Source organism: Athene cunicularia (genome assembly GCF_003259725.1).
Source record: "Athene cunicularia isolate RWA chromosome 5 unlocalized genomic scaffold, athCun1 chr5_part1, whole genome shotgun sequence".
Classification (NCBI taxonomy): domain Eukaryota; kingdom Metazoa; phylum Chordata; class Aves; order Strigiformes; family Strigidae; genus Athene; species Athene cunicularia.
The window spans coordinates 12,345,740-12,360,834 of record NW_020799101.1 but is presented as its reverse complement, the minus strand read 5'-3'; the positions used below and the strand labels follow the sequence as shown (position 1 = coordinate 12,360,834).

The following is a 15,095-nucleotide window of genomic DNA, read 5'->3' as shown; positions in this document are numbered from 1 at the left end:
AGCTCATTCCACATAACAACATCCTGTTCTTCATGAAGTTTTCACCCTGTGATGCACAACAGAAGGGTGTGGGAGACAAAGAAACATCCTTAGTGTCTCCAGTCTGTGAGCACAGAAGTGCTATACTCAGAGGCAGCCGTTCCGAATATTCCCAAGGAACCATATCCAAAATACTGGATATTACATGGTACAGAAACCATAAGGAATCATTAAGATTCTTAGTTTTCTCTTGCTCATAAGGACCAGCATCATCTGGAGACCTGAACTGGAGGTTAGAAAGCTCAGCTTCGGTTCTTGACTTTGTGTCTTGATGCATGGAATAATTGACCTTGGAAAAATCACTTGAGCCCTTTTTAAACCTTGTTTCCCTATATGTAAAACTGTAATCCTGGTTTTCTTTAATCTGCCTTTGGAACATCACAGCTGGCCAGGGAAGTTGAAGGGTACCAAATTTTCTCAAAACAAAAATAAAACCAAACATCTCATAGTAGCAGAGTATTAAGAACCCAGGAAGCCATGATGGCATTTGGAGAGAGAATTTAATTTTTGAAGACTGGGTGGACTGCTGTTTTATTTCAAAGTTTGTTCATGAGTACTGGAGAGAAAATATTTTTCCTTACTTGAAAGACAGCTCTTCAGTCACCCATAGATTTGTTTGACAGCCTGATGCTGTTCTGAAGATGAAGTATTTTACAGTAATGTTCCTGCATCCACAGCATCCACATCCCCTTCTTTCAAGGCTGTAAAAGTAAGGCACTGTGGCTGCCTTTGTTCCCCCAGCCACTTCCTTACGTACAAGACTGGGCTTTTGTAATTAGGATACTGAGGAGGCAAGGAAGGTGATCACAGATTCCCTTTCCTAAAACCCCAGTTATACATGACTAACATGCTACTGCTTTTTTTAACAGCCTCTGTACATTCCTCCTCTTAGCTCAGTTTCAGCAGTACTTGCATCATCTGAAGAAATCAGGCTGTGAAGTCGAATTGAAGGCTGACACACATCACCCCACCTGCCAATGAGCCGCCGTCTGGCTCCCGGACGGATTTCTGTGTGCTCTGCAGGCTGTAACACAGCAAAGTATGTGAACAATGCAGCACTGGCAACCCCCCCACACACATCCACACCAAAGGCACCACCATTTCCAATGTGTGATGTGATCTAATCCTATCAGGTGAAGGACAAAGGTGAATTCAGAGACTTCTCTTACATAGGTTATGCCCCACTTTAATTTTACGTTAATGTTTTGCTGAACTTTGGGATCCCATTTAATGAAAGCCACTTGCTTTCTAACACGTGGAGTTCTTACCTGCCTGGATATATGCATGGCTTTTGGGGATGAATATTGCTTATTTTAGTTGCTGCTTCCAGTGGACTTGATGCCAGCTGAACATCCAGGGATGCACTAGCATCACTGAGGAATACAATACATCAGTCAGCCACTTTGCCGTTTCTGCCTTTTCTGTTAAATATCAGGGTTATACTGTTCAGACAGGCAGACAGCACAAAAGCTGAATGGAGGCTTTGTGAACTGGGCAAGGACTAAGCTGACTTCTTGCAATAAGCTGCTTCTCTGACTGGTTACCAGATTTTAGCAAATCTTTCAGTCTAAACTCATGCTGGAACTGCCTTGTGACCAGCAGCCCAAATTTGAAAGCCTTTCAATTTAAAATTACAGAGCTCTTTCACTTTGGCTAGAGTCTGTGAGATCCTTCAGGCATAACAGGACTTCAGGGTGACAGCAGTGTTCAGGGAACAAGATGGCACAGACACACCCTGTTTCTATTTGGTATCAATATTCCACAGATCCCAGAATTCACCTCTTCAGCCAGGCAAAAGTGGCATGAGGGTACAGAACAGATCTATTATCTAATTTTTCAGAAAAATAAAACCTGGAAATAATTTTTTGCCAAATCATGCATGGCAATCATGGGTGCTTATAGGGTTTGTCTTGCTTTCTTATTGCTTGGTGGAAAGCAGGCTGGAGGAAAAAGCACAGGAGACTAAGGTAGAACTGAGTAGGAAGAAACCTTAATTCTCATGACTCCGTTCAATGAATGTTACAGTCTGTTATTATCAGCTGCTCTGTATCTAATTTCAGACTGAAATGGTGCATGTGGTCACTAGTGTTACAGTACATGCTGACAGTGTTAAGGATCTAAAATCAGCATCTGCAGAGAATGTCTTCACTGCACTAGCATGACCCTCCCTTAGGGATCTGTGTTGTGCAATAGCCTTAACAGTTGGCTCAGCTTCCCAGAGCATTTTTATAATGTCCTGGCCCTGAAATTGCTGCAATCCTGCTTGGTTGTACTGTCAGGAAGTGCATCTCCTGGCCTCCTCTCAAGCAGAACAGAAGGAGCTGTTGGGCCCCCACAGCAAGTGGTTACAAGTACTGGCCCCACTGCATTTGAACCGGGTCCCTTTTCACTTCGCACAGCGTTGCTTCAGGAATGAGCCTTGGCATCTTTAGCTGGAGTGCTGGCAATAATAGTTCATATGTCAGCTGGGAGCTCTTGGGAATGAAGATGCTGTATACATACATATTTGCACAGTTTACAGTAGAAAAATAAGAAATGCATTTTCTTCTTCTCAGGGCACTCTCAAATGCCAGGTACTTTTTATGACCACACAGACAGAATACCAAGGGACCAAAAGGTGTATTTCCTAACTTCTTAATGCTTCTTTTTCAGATCTGCCTCAGCTCTGACAAAAAATAGCATCTAAATTTTAGAAAATTACTAAAATTAAGTATATCATTCCAAATGCTAAAACATAGCAAATGCATTTAAGTTATTAACTCCAGAAGGGATTAACATGGAAAATTCTCTAGCTCATCCACTGAGGAACCTGAAGAAAATGAGCAATAGTCAGCACACTGCGTTTACAGTCTCACTCTCAAATGCCTCAGTAACAGCCTGGAAGAGAAGGCAACAGGAATATCCCAGTCATACATACATCACCACATCATCCCCTGCATTACTCAATTAAAAAAATAAAAACGTACTTCCAGATCTAGCTGAACCTGTGCTCCTGTTTCCCTAGGAAAAACCCCAGGAAGTCTGAAGGAGGGCTGGCTCTTCCCAGAAGCCTTGCCTTCCCAACTCCATCAACCAGTGCTTCTTTTAAGATCCTGAGAGACGCAGTAATTGGGACAGTGAGATAGACTTTGTCCTTCTTAATCATCTATATTTCTCAAGGCCCTCCCTTAGTTGTAGCTGCCTGGGTGTATAGATTCAGCATGGATCTACCACAGGATTTAGTGAAGTAAGTAGGACCCAGCCCTGTCCATGACAGTAACAATTTCGAAGCTTTAATTCTACTACATGACTTCAATCACTGCACAAAGGAATTTTAGGATAATTTCATAAATTTCACAGTACATTAATTACAGTACCAACTACTGTGGATACTATCATTCTTAATTATTATTATTAATTATTATTGCCATATTAATTTAGGGCACATGAAGGTTTTTTCCCTTAATTTTTCACCAGTGCAGTATACAATTGGAAACGTTTGCTCTTCATTCACACACGTCACTGTCCCACTCTGGTAGCAGAGCAGCTGTAATAGTTTTCCAGAAATCCCCCAGATCTTGAAGGCTTGATCTCCAAGAGTGAAGGGCATTCAAACATCTGGGGCCATTCAGACTCTGCAGTAGTTCTAGATTTCTGAGGCAGTTCACAGGATTACACTAATTTTGATGGAAAAACAGCTGTCTCCTTACCAATTATTTCCACTGATATTTGAAAATAATTTTCCAGTTCCATAGAAGTATCACTGGGGGACTCTGTAACTAGCAGGACTGAGTTTTGAGGTGTAAGAACAAGTTGTGGATCTTCTAAATGGAATTCATCTCCCAAAACTACTGCCTCTGGCATGCTGTGCATCAGCACAGGTTTAATTCCTTTCTGATGTTTTACCGCTAGTGAAATTCACTCTTGCAGTCTGCATGAAACGATCCATCTTCTGAGCAACCACAATAAGCATCTAAAAGCTAAAATAAAATTACTGCAAGTAAGCGAGGTGAGTTCTGTGCTGCCAGGTCCATCCATCTCCCACCAAAGATATCCGTGTGGGTTTCCCGCAGACTGCCAGCACACAGAACTCTCTAGCACAGGGGCTGGAAAAAAGGAAAGCAATAACGCTGGGGAGTTTTAGCAAGCAGAGCACAACCCCCGGTGGCACTCTGCAGGAGAGACTATCACCGTTACCATTTCATAAATTACTCCACACATCTTTTTATGTAACTTCTACTTTGCAACAGAAGCCTGTTAACAGCTTTTTAAATACTGCTTCAGGAAAAACTAGTGGAACAGTACTTGAAAAGTAGTCAGGAAAAAACGAGGTGTTTTTTTTGTTTTAGAAACTATTATGGAGTATGTTTTTTCTAATACAGAAAGGCAACTCAACAATACCATTTACAAATCAGTCATAAATAGGTAAGAAAAAAATGACATAATGAAATATACTTGGGAGCCATAGTTGTGTATTATAAAGCCCTGCTAATGAAACACTTGGCTAACGCCCTCACCCTCCTCACCCCAACAAAACAGCACCTTGGTACAAAAGATCACGCGACTCTGACTCCTCTTCACACAGCTGCTGCTAAGGAAACTGAACGCTCCTCTGATAATGACATCTGCTCCTCCTTGGATCAGCCATGCTTTGGGTGGAGTTCAGTTCATTTTTTTTAGCCTTAATTTAAGAAAAATACAATGTTTTATACAATATGCTAGCACACAAGCAAAGCTTTGTCTGAAATAACTTTTCAATGTCCAATGTGACAGGTTTTTTCTAGGGAAGGTTTGCTTTGTTGAAGATAATGAACAAGATCACCACATAATTATCAGAAACAAAGCTGAGCTTCTGATCACTCCTTTAGGGTGCCCAAACTACTAAGCAAATCCCAGTAGCAGAAAAGTTAAGTTATGCAAAGGCAGAAGACCATCTGAAATTATCTATATGCCAAAGCATCTACTGTCAAATTGAGACTCCCAAATGTAAATTAAGATCATGAATAAATGAACATTTCAAAGTTAGTTGTAGATGAATGCAAAATACCTGAAGATTCTTCATCGGCAAGATGCATCGTTGGCCATGAATGCTGTGTTTTATGTATGTGGGCTATCAATAGCACATTCTAGATGCATTTTTATTTCAAAAATTAATCCAGCTCCCCTTCATTCACCACAGCACAGAATTTACCCATGTATTTTTAGTGCTCCTTTCCTTGTTTCATTTGGAAAACCATTAAATTCAGCCGATTGTGCAATTTCTGGGACAATGAAAGCCATTTTTCTTCTCTGTTGACATCCAAAATTTAGACTGCAGGGCATGCAGTGGCAGGAGCCTTTCACTAGAGCAACAGGGGCGCCAGCACTTTAGCTCCTAAGGTTCAGAAATCCAACACATACAGAGCAGTTTCCTTCCAGAGAGAGCAGCTCCATGAGAGTACTTCTGAATTCAGTATCCCAGTGCCTTAACCCTGCTGCAATTTCAAAAGGACTATTACCAATAGTAAAATGTTGTGATGAACTTTAATGAAACCTCCAACTGTAAGCAGTATAAGCTCTAAACCAGGAGGCAAGGAGCAAGCACAACGCCAAACTGTGCCAAATTTTATTGTAATCACTTAGAGTGGTTGGCTCCGCTGTCCTGAAGCTCAAATAAGGAGAAATATATTTTAGTTATCAGTACCCAACGCTTTGCTGAACTTTTGTTGTGCATTTCTGCTTAGAAATGACCCTGTAAACTGCACTGTAGTGCTCTGCAACACTTTTATCTACTGTTAGAGCAGTACAAAATGTGAGAAACAAAGACTGTGAACTACAAGAGGCAGCTGAGCAAGAGGACTTTTGGTAACAGGGTCCCTCCTAAAATGTATGTTAGCAAAAAGCTAACATACATAAATAAGGGGAGCTCTAAGGGGGGGTAAAGACTTGAGTCAAAGACTTTGACCATCACTTCACTGACCAATTGGAAATGTCTTTGGCATCTTTTGTCGCTGTAAATTTTAGATCTCAACATACTAATTTGCACGTATTTTCAGTTTTTTACACGTTCAAGATCTTGTAAATTACCTTAGTCACAAGACACACATATCTCAAATCAACCTGCTTTAAATCCTTACATTTTGGTTTTGCTACTGAGGACTCGGGAGAAATTACCTAGAGCAAACTGAAATCTGTCATCCTGATAGCTTTCAGCATTTGATCATCACAAAGATTGAAGCATTTACCTTCTGATCATTGCTTCCATTATCCTTGCACCAAAGCCAGTCCTGATAAACACATTTGAACTGTGCAAGTCCTCTTACAAGTTGGTAAGACTGCATCTGTTTTGATCTCATTCCTATAGCAAGAGTGTATTACTACAGCACAATTTAATAGGAGTGCATGAAAAAAAAAAACACTCTTCCTACTCAAGCTGCTTCAATGAGAATGAGGGGACACTGAAGTTCTGAGCAGACCTCACCTCACCCCCATGCTGGGGTGGGAACCAAATCTCTTGCCTCACTGCCCAGGAAAATTAATTCCATGTTTGGACATTGCTTAACACCTTCACCTTGCTTCTAACTTTTCACCACCACGGTAAGCACCCATCTTCCAGTCTTTTTGAAATAGCTAATTTGAGGATATTTTGGACATTTTATGTCATGACACAGCATGACAGGTGTTGAACACCTGTAGAATACCCTGTGTGACTTCAAGCTGTTTTTGTAGGTGTCAAGACAATTCCTCTAGTCACCAAGGACTAGAACAAGCTTTGTAGCACACTTTGGCCACATGACACCAGGATCTGTGGGAGGAAAGTATTTTTGAAAGGAATATTTCCTTTCATAAACCTAAGATTCCAAACCATGGAAGGAAAGTGGTACCCTATTTTCCATCTCAGTTACTACTGTGAGTATTGCCTTATTGGAGTAACACAATCTAATACAGCTGCAGTCTGAAGAATGTGGGAGTTTCAGTGAAGCAGTTGGGGTGTGGAAAAAAAAAGGCCTTCAAGCATGTTAGGCCTTCAGTAATTGTGTCAGTGCTACTGAAGCAGTTTGTTTTCATACCCATTCCCTTAATTTAGTTTCATTTTGCAAAAATTCAGAGCAAATTCACCAAAATATGAGCAAATGAGTGCAGCACACTGACATGCATCATGGCAGTTATCAGTGACTGCCAACAGCCCCTGAGTGAACAGTGCCCTCACCCTGTGTGGAGCAGAACTGGACTCTGCCCAGCCCCAGGGGAGAGCTGCTCAGAGTTCACCGAATCCAAGCCTGTAAATACTAAATATTACCTGTCCAAAGTCAAGGAAGGGCACCTGATCTGCATCAAGTGCTTGGCTGGCAGGGAAAACTTGCTAGAGCTGGCCCACAACAACTCTCCTCAGTTCCTTCAATGACAAAGGCCAAGGAATACAGGATGCAGCCCAATGCAGGAGTTGTTTGAAAGTCTGTAGGATGCAGTGCTGACTACTTAACCCTGCATATGTGAACCTCCTCACCTCAGCACAGCACCATGAATCAGGCTTTCGGGGCCTTGATCCATTTGGAAGTCTTCAAAGATTATCAACACAAGTTAAAGCAAATCACTTATAGAGATTGTCTTAAGATCTTTAAGCAGTGCTTGACTTTGCTTTTACATGGCACTAGTTTGCAGTGGCACTGCAGAACACACAGTACTGTAGATTTAACAAGACAGCAGCTAGTGTTCAAGATCCAAAGCAACAACTGACACAAAGTGTAACAAGTTTTGTTCCCAGTGTTAAGAGAGACAAGACAGCAACAAGACTCATTCTTAACACTTTTATTCTTACAGTTCTAGGTTTGAACTGTACATGCAGAGTTGCATAAGTCACGATAAAGATTTACAGTGGATTCTATTCTATGGTAGAGTGCAATCCAGAATCCTTAAACAGTATAAAAAACAACTTTAAACATCAAGACCTTGTTAGGAGCAAAAGGGTTAAAGCTTCCCCAAGTATTTCAGCTCTCCTAGATACCTAGTTACTAGGTACTGTATGTTAGACATTTAGAGTTGAAGAGCTGTATAACACTAAACAAACTTAAACATCCTGATGTCATACCATCTTTCCTACTTTCCCACATTTCTGGCAATTAAGAATAAGTCAAAAACCCTGCCACCTGCAACCAGCTAATACAGACAAAAATAACTACTTCTCACTTGCCTGTTTAGGGTTGTACAGTGTTAAAGAAAATATTCCCTCAATGGCATTTGTATCTCACATCAGCTGAAAAAGCAATGTAACAAAAATAAAGGTATAACATCTTTGAAAATAAATATAAAGAGGGAATGCAGACAAAGTGTCAGAGATTTTTTTTTTTTGGCAGGTAACATTCATAATATACAAAATATAACTTATTCATATTAGCCAAGGAAACATTCATGAGTTCCTGTAAACTGTTTTAATCCACCTCCTCCATGCGTGATGTGTCATCATCTCCTTCAAGTGGTGGCATCTCCTCAGTAACTGCTGGACTGGCCTCTTCTGCAGCAGTATCATCTTCATCAATGCCTGTACAGTAAACACACGCACCGTTAATGCTGGTATCAGAGCTCAAAGCTTTCCTCTCCTTAGCAGTTCAAGTGATTTGAAGGTTCTCCCCTTTTCCTTGAGTACAAAGGGGCACCAAAGTGATCTTCGGACACTCAGTACCCTGCAAGGGCACATAACCACACCCCGAGTTTACTGGAGAAAGATTTTCCAACTTACCCAGGCCAAGTTTGATCATCCTATAAATGCGGTTGGCATGTGTCTGAGGATCTTCCAAACTGAAGCCAGAGGACAGAAGTGCTGTCTCATACAGCAAGATGACAAGATCCTTCACAGACTTGTCATTCTTATCAGCCTCTGCCTTCTGCCTCAGCGTTTCAATGATGGAATGATCAGGATTAATCTCCAGGTGTTTCTTGGCTGCCATATATCCCATTGTGGAGTTGTCTCTTAAAGCCTGTGCTTTCATGATCCTCTCCATATTGGCAGTCCAGCCGTATGTACTTGTTACAATACAGCATGGAGAAGTGACTAAACGATTGGACACAACCACCTACAAGAGTGAATACAAAGTTCATTTAACATTTCAACACATACACTTCATTTATTATCCCCCACTGATTTAACTGCAGTTCAGCTCTGAAATGCCACTACATGTCATGCAAGACCCAAGACTCAGAAGAGATAGAGATGAAGAATTCACAATACCAACTCAATAGAGCCACTTCACTAAAAAACAAAGACACCTTTCTTTATATAAAGCATTATCTTGCAGAGACTGCTCTTTCAGAAAGGCAATCATAAAGACCTTATCTAAGCCTTCCCTGAAACCAAATTCATTTCAGATCATTAAACTTGTTACATATAGACAAACTGCATACTACCAATTACCTTTTCTACTTTCTTTTCAAGGATATCTTTCATTATTTTGCAAAGGTTTTCAAACTTGGCTTTCTTCTCCTCCTGCTTCTTTTTCTCTTCCTCATCTTCTGGAAGCTCCAAGCCCTCTTTTGTTACAGAAACCAGGGTCTTGCCTTCAAACTCCTTCAGCTGCTGCACACAGTATTCATCAATAGGCTCAATCATGTAGATCACTTCCAGGCCATGTTTGCGAAGACGCTCCACAAAAGCGGAGTTGGCCACCTGATCTTTTGTTTCACCTGCAAGCAGCAAGAATGCCACAGTTGTGGTCTGAGCCTTGGCACTCTTAACATGGCAGTTTTTGTTTACTTTCTAAAGTGCTTATGCTGCATTTCCAGTGACTTGATGTCCATACCAGGGAAAAAAGGGGGCACAGAACAGGTACCAACAAGCTACTGCTAAGATTAGACTGGCCTGAGGAGACTTAGGCCTTTCAAACTGGCACCAGTTTGCACTATTTCCCTGGTTTGAAAGTAAATTTACATTTCCTGGAATGGCAGGTAAGAAGGGTTTTCTACTCCTGCCAAGGAGAACTGAGCAGCTCTGTACTGCATTTGTATTTGAGCATTACATCTTAATTCAAATACTACTGGCCAAATTTATTAGCTAAAGCCAGAGCACAAAGCTATCTTAAAGGCACCTCTCAAATGGCTCTGATGCATACTTTCCGGGCTTATAGGGGAAAAAAACATAAGCTAGCTGTGCACGGAGCACTTCATTAACTGCAGCTAGTCCCACCATCCTTGTGGACATAGTACCATATATTAACGAACTATAACTACCACAGTAAGTACGCAGGCACATCCTGCACATGGTTATTTTCCATTTTCTAACCCCAAAAAGATAACCCTATGTATGTGCCTGCATTTATAGACCATTTCTGTTACCAACTCACCAGTGATGTAGTAGACATGCTTCTGGTTTTCCTTCATCCGAGTGCAGTAGTCCTTCAGAGAAACCATTTCATCACCAGATGCAGATGTGTAATACCTCAGTAATTCTGAGAGCTTCTTGCGGTTCTGGGAGTCTTCATGTATACCAAGCTACAGAAGCAGAAGAAAAAAAATCTGCTAGGTGATTCCTTTAGATAAAAACTGTGGTACTTTATTTCAGGCTTAACAAGTATCTGTAGTTTTTACCATCAATATTAAGCAGAAAGACTACAAACCTTGATGTTCTTGGAAAACTGCTCATAGAACTTTTTGTAATTCTCCTTGTCTTCAGCCAACTCAGTGAAAAGTTCTAAGCACTTCTTCACCAAGTTCTTCCGGATCACTTTCAGGATCTTGCTTTGCTGCAGCATTTCACGAGAAATATTCAGAGGTAAATCCTCAGAGTCCACCACACCTCTCATGAAATCTGGAAGGTAACAGTGAGAATTAGCTTTGCAGGTCTCAAAGAAAACAAGGTTACCACCAGTCACCACCTTAAGTGGCTTTGCCCTTTTAAAATTATGAATGTTTCTACAGAATTCTTGACAACATGAACTAAGCAGTACTCTCAACTGCTCAGATACTACTACCCTGAACAGCTCTGTTTAGGACACTACCTTCCTCAAAAATACACTCACTCAGATATTCAGGGATCAGTTCTTCGCAGTTGTCCATGATGAAAACTCTGCGTACATACAACTTGATGTTGTTCTTCTTCTTCCTGTTTTCAAAGAGATCGAAGGGTGCACGCCGTGGGACAAACAGGAGAGCTCTGAATTCCAACTGCCCTTCCACAGAGAAGTGCTGTGGGAAAGCAAAACGATAATTTCAGTCAAGTTGTATGTCTCTCACTTCAGTGACTGTTTAATTGCTCTTCAGATGCACACCACAAACAGTAACCATTTGAGATGCCAGTAAAGCCTCAGCAGACAAGGCACTGCTCAGGCAGAAGCACTGTCTCCAGACAGACAGATCTAAGTTCTGTTCAGTTGTTATGAGGCAAGTAGACCAATTCAGAAGAGGTACTTGGTTCCCTGTATTATATACTGAGCTTCAGGAAGCATGTGTACTCTTATAGCCCTTCCCACTACAGACACACAGTAAGGACAATTACATCTCACCCATCCCTTTTAGCTGCAGACCTTCTCAAAACTAAGCTACAAACCCAAATAACTCAATTTGTATGTATTTACCTGAAATGTACTTTAAAATTTTCAATTATCCTTGGTAACAATTAAGCTACAAACTGGGAAGGCATCTGCACTTCCTTTTATTTAACTGTGGATTTGATTAGGATTATCAACACAGCCTTACAGTAGCCAGAGTAATTGTAGCATAAAGCGTCACCCTGACATGTTTAAAGTGTTCAAAGCAGCATCACTCCAAATACTAAGCAACTTATCACAGCAACTCTGGGACAATGGATAAGAGTTCAGTAGCATGTTTAGCAAGCTTCCCAAGTGCAATTGTGCCTGCAAAAAGAGAACTTACTTTGACAGCCAAGTGGTCTTCCCAGTCATTAGTTAGACTCTTGTAGAACTCCCCATATTCCTCATTGGTTATGTCATCTGGATTCCTGGTCCAAATTGGCTTGGTCTTGTTGAGCTCTTCCTGATCAATGTACTTCTCCTTGATCTTCTTCTTCTTCTTCTTATCTCCATCCTTCTTCTCCTCTTCTTCATCAGAACCAACATCCTCAATCTCTGGTTTATCTTCTGTCTTTTCCTCCTTCTCTTCTTTTTCCTCTTCCTTTTCCTCAGCCTCATCATCACTCACCTCCTTATCACGTTCCTTCTCCACCTACAGAAGAGGTCAGTAGTTGATTTGAGAAACCTAGAAGTTTATCATTAACAGCCCTATGGTATCCCTTTGCAGTTTCACAAAGCTGAAAACTACAGGAACATGGCATCAAATTTTCCTAGACTCAACTGAGGACTCATGTATGCTGGGTGCTGAGACAAGTGGCATTTTATTTCCATATGCTTAAATGGTAGCTTTTTGGTAGTTCTGTTTAATTACACTGAATTACCACTAACAATACATCAAGATGTAATTCAATTCCTCAATGGTTTGGCCACTAATAGTACTAGCTTGGCAAAACACATTTTTTTACTTAGTCTTATGAAAAATTTGTGATTAGTAGTCTTGTGAAATAGACCTGTAATAAACAGAATTACATTTCTTAAGAGCTACATCCATGTAACATCTGAACAATTTCAATTAACAAAATACACATGGACTGCTTTCTCAAATTTCAAAAATGTACTTCTAAGTTGACAATACTTAAGTTAGTTATTTCAAACAAGATACATACAAAGAGAGTAATAGGATAGCCGATGAACTGAGAATGCTTTTTCACAATTTCCTTGATTCGCCGCTCTTCCAGGTATTCAGTCTGATCTTCTTTAAGATGCAGGATGACTTTTGTTCCACGGCCCAAAGGTTCACCTAGAATGTAGTTTACAGGTTTTACTTGTGCAGCAGTTGACTAGGCTTTGGCAAATTCCAAAACATGCCCTTTTTAAAAAGGCGCTGCTGTATCAGTAGTTTCTTCGATGCTGGGAAAACGTAAGCTTCTGTGTACATTAACAGCCTTACAGACACACTTCCTCAAGCTTACTGTACCCAGCATGTATTTCAGGTACGCTTAAAGAGATTTTCACTTAATTAGTCTGTTCATGTGTTATCTTTCAAGTGTCTGTAAAGGAGTTGTAGAGTGTACAAAAATATTTATACGTATAACCCTTTAAAAGCTGAGTCTTCATTATAATGTACTATTCACTTACACATTCCCTTATGTATCAACAACTAAAACAGAATGGTAAAGGAACAGATGTGCCTGTGCTTGACCTGACACGTGACTAGTACCACACGTTTATCTGCTATGTTTGCTGTTTTCAATGTATGGACTTAAGTATCTGAATGCCAGAAATCTTTAGAAAATGTACTTGAGTACAAACATTTAGTACTCACCGTTATCAAGCCTGACAGTGAAAGATCCTCCAGCTGAAGACTCCCAAGCATACTGCTCATCGTCATTGTGCTTGGTGATCACTGTCACTTTTTCAGCAACCAGGTAGGCAGAGTAGAAGCCAACACCAAACTGACCGATCATGGATATATCAGCACCTGCCTGCAGTGCTTCCATGAAAGCCTTGGTACCAGACTTGGCAATAGTACCAAGGTTGTTAACCAGGTCAGCTTTGGTCATCCCTATGCCTGTATCCACAATGGTCAGAGTGCGATCATGCTTGTTTGGAATCAGGTTAATTTTCAGGTCTTTTCCAGAATCCAGCTTGCTTGGGTCAGTCAAGCTCTCATATCTTATCTTGTCCAGAGCCTGAAAGAGAAGAGGTTGAATGGTTTGGGTTGGAAGGGACCTTAAAGATCATGTAGTCCCATGCCATGGGGGCAGGGACACCTTCCACTAGCCCAGGCTGTTCAAAGCCCTGTCCAACCTGGCCTTGAATGCTGCCAGGCAGGGAGGCATCCACTACTTCTCTGGGCAGCGTGCTTCAGTGTCTCACCACCCTCACAGTGAAAAATTTATTCATCATATCTACTAAATCTACCTTCTTTCAGTTTAATGAGGCAGGCTTTAACATTTCCTGATTATTCTTAAGTATTTCACTAGTCTATTGACACGAACCCGACTAGGAGTTAAGGTACTTACATCTGATGAATTGGAGATCAGCTCCCTCAGAAAGATTTCCTTGTTGGAGTAAAAAGTGTTGATGATCAGAGACATCAACTGAGCAATCTCAGCCTGGAAGGCGAAGGTCTCCACCTCCTCCTCCATTGGTTGATCTTGAGTTTGCACAGCTTCCGGCATCTGTAACGAGAGGAGGAGTTGAAATCCCACCCGGAACAGCTCAGTGCCCATGTGCTTTGTAGGCAGTGACAGACAATAGCGTACCGAGATAAAAAAAATGTAACTGTGTAGGTTCAAATACAGAACCATAAGAAAACACAAAACATTCCAAAATCCCCAGATCTTATTTCCTATCAGTATTCAGGAATTTTAGGGAATGCAGAAACTAGATACAAGATTTTAACTGCAAACTTACTTCCTTTACACTCATTTTCGTTTGCACCATGTAGGGTAACAGAACTTTTCCTCCCCCTTAATTTACAAATTAATGTACGAAGCTTACTTCCCCTCATCACAGGCCAAACACACATTACAAGAAAGTAAAATGCAACTGAGAACTCTGCCCGGCATGGGATGTTAACTGCATTACTCTCTAGCCGATTCTCACAGTACAGTCTCTATTCGGAGTGCCTTCCTGTTCTTACGTCCCCCTCGTATTTGGCTCACACAACTCACTTTATTCAGGTGCAGATGCGATCCACAACTACAACTTATGTACCAGTACGGTCCAGCCGAACTCGTCCCTGTCCTACACGGACGGATTAACCGAACCAGCTCGGCCACCTGCTGCCTACAACAGCCTTTGCGCGAGTCAAGCCTCAGGAGCAACAGATTCAACTCAAAATGCAGTATTTCTCCCAACCACTCCCCCACTTCAATCGCTACCAAATGAACGGAGACCAAGCGCAATACTGCAATCCTCCACCACAACGCTACCCAAATTACGAAATAATAAATTAAGTCCCTGGGGTAGGGGCCGGCGCCCGTTCCGCTGCTCCGAGAGGAGCCGCGGGCGGGAACTGCCGCCCCGCAGCGCCCCCTGCAGGCTCTCGCCGGAAGCAGTAAAGATTCTAGA

At 41.4% G+C, this 15,095-nt stretch overlaps 1 protein-coding gene across 1 annotated transcript in view; it reads right to left on the bottom strand.

The window, feature by feature from the left end:
* Positions 1–7,791: 7,791 nt before the first annotated feature.
* HSP90AA1 (heat shock protein 90 alpha family class A member 1) overlaps positions 7,792–15,095 on the bottom strand; it is a 10,100-nt gene continuing 2,796 nt past the window's right edge. Inside the window, exons 2-12 of the mRNA XM_026849311.1 lie at positions 14,804–14,810; positions 14,042–14,218; positions 13,342–13,708; positions 12,683–12,816; positions 11,860–12,168; positions 11,007–11,172; positions 10,605–10,795; positions 10,332–10,479; positions 9,407–9,675; positions 8,735–9,068; positions 7,792–8,536 (exon numbers count right to left, since the gene is read on the bottom strand). Of these exons, the coding sequence (XP_026705112.1) occupies positions 8,427–8,536; positions 8,735–9,068; positions 9,407–9,675; positions 10,332–10,479; positions 10,605–10,795; positions 11,007–11,172; positions 11,860–12,168; positions 12,683–12,816; positions 13,342–13,708; positions 14,042–14,200 (2,187 nt within the window). The 5' untranslated portion in view covers positions 14,201–14,218; positions 14,804–14,810 and the 3' untranslated portion in view covers positions 7,792–8,426. The remainder of the gene's footprint in view (positions 8,537–8,734; positions 9,069–9,406; positions 9,676–10,331; positions 10,480–10,604; positions 10,796–11,006; positions 11,173–11,859; positions 12,169–12,682; positions 12,817–13,341; positions 13,709–14,041; positions 14,219–14,803; positions 14,811–15,095) is intronic.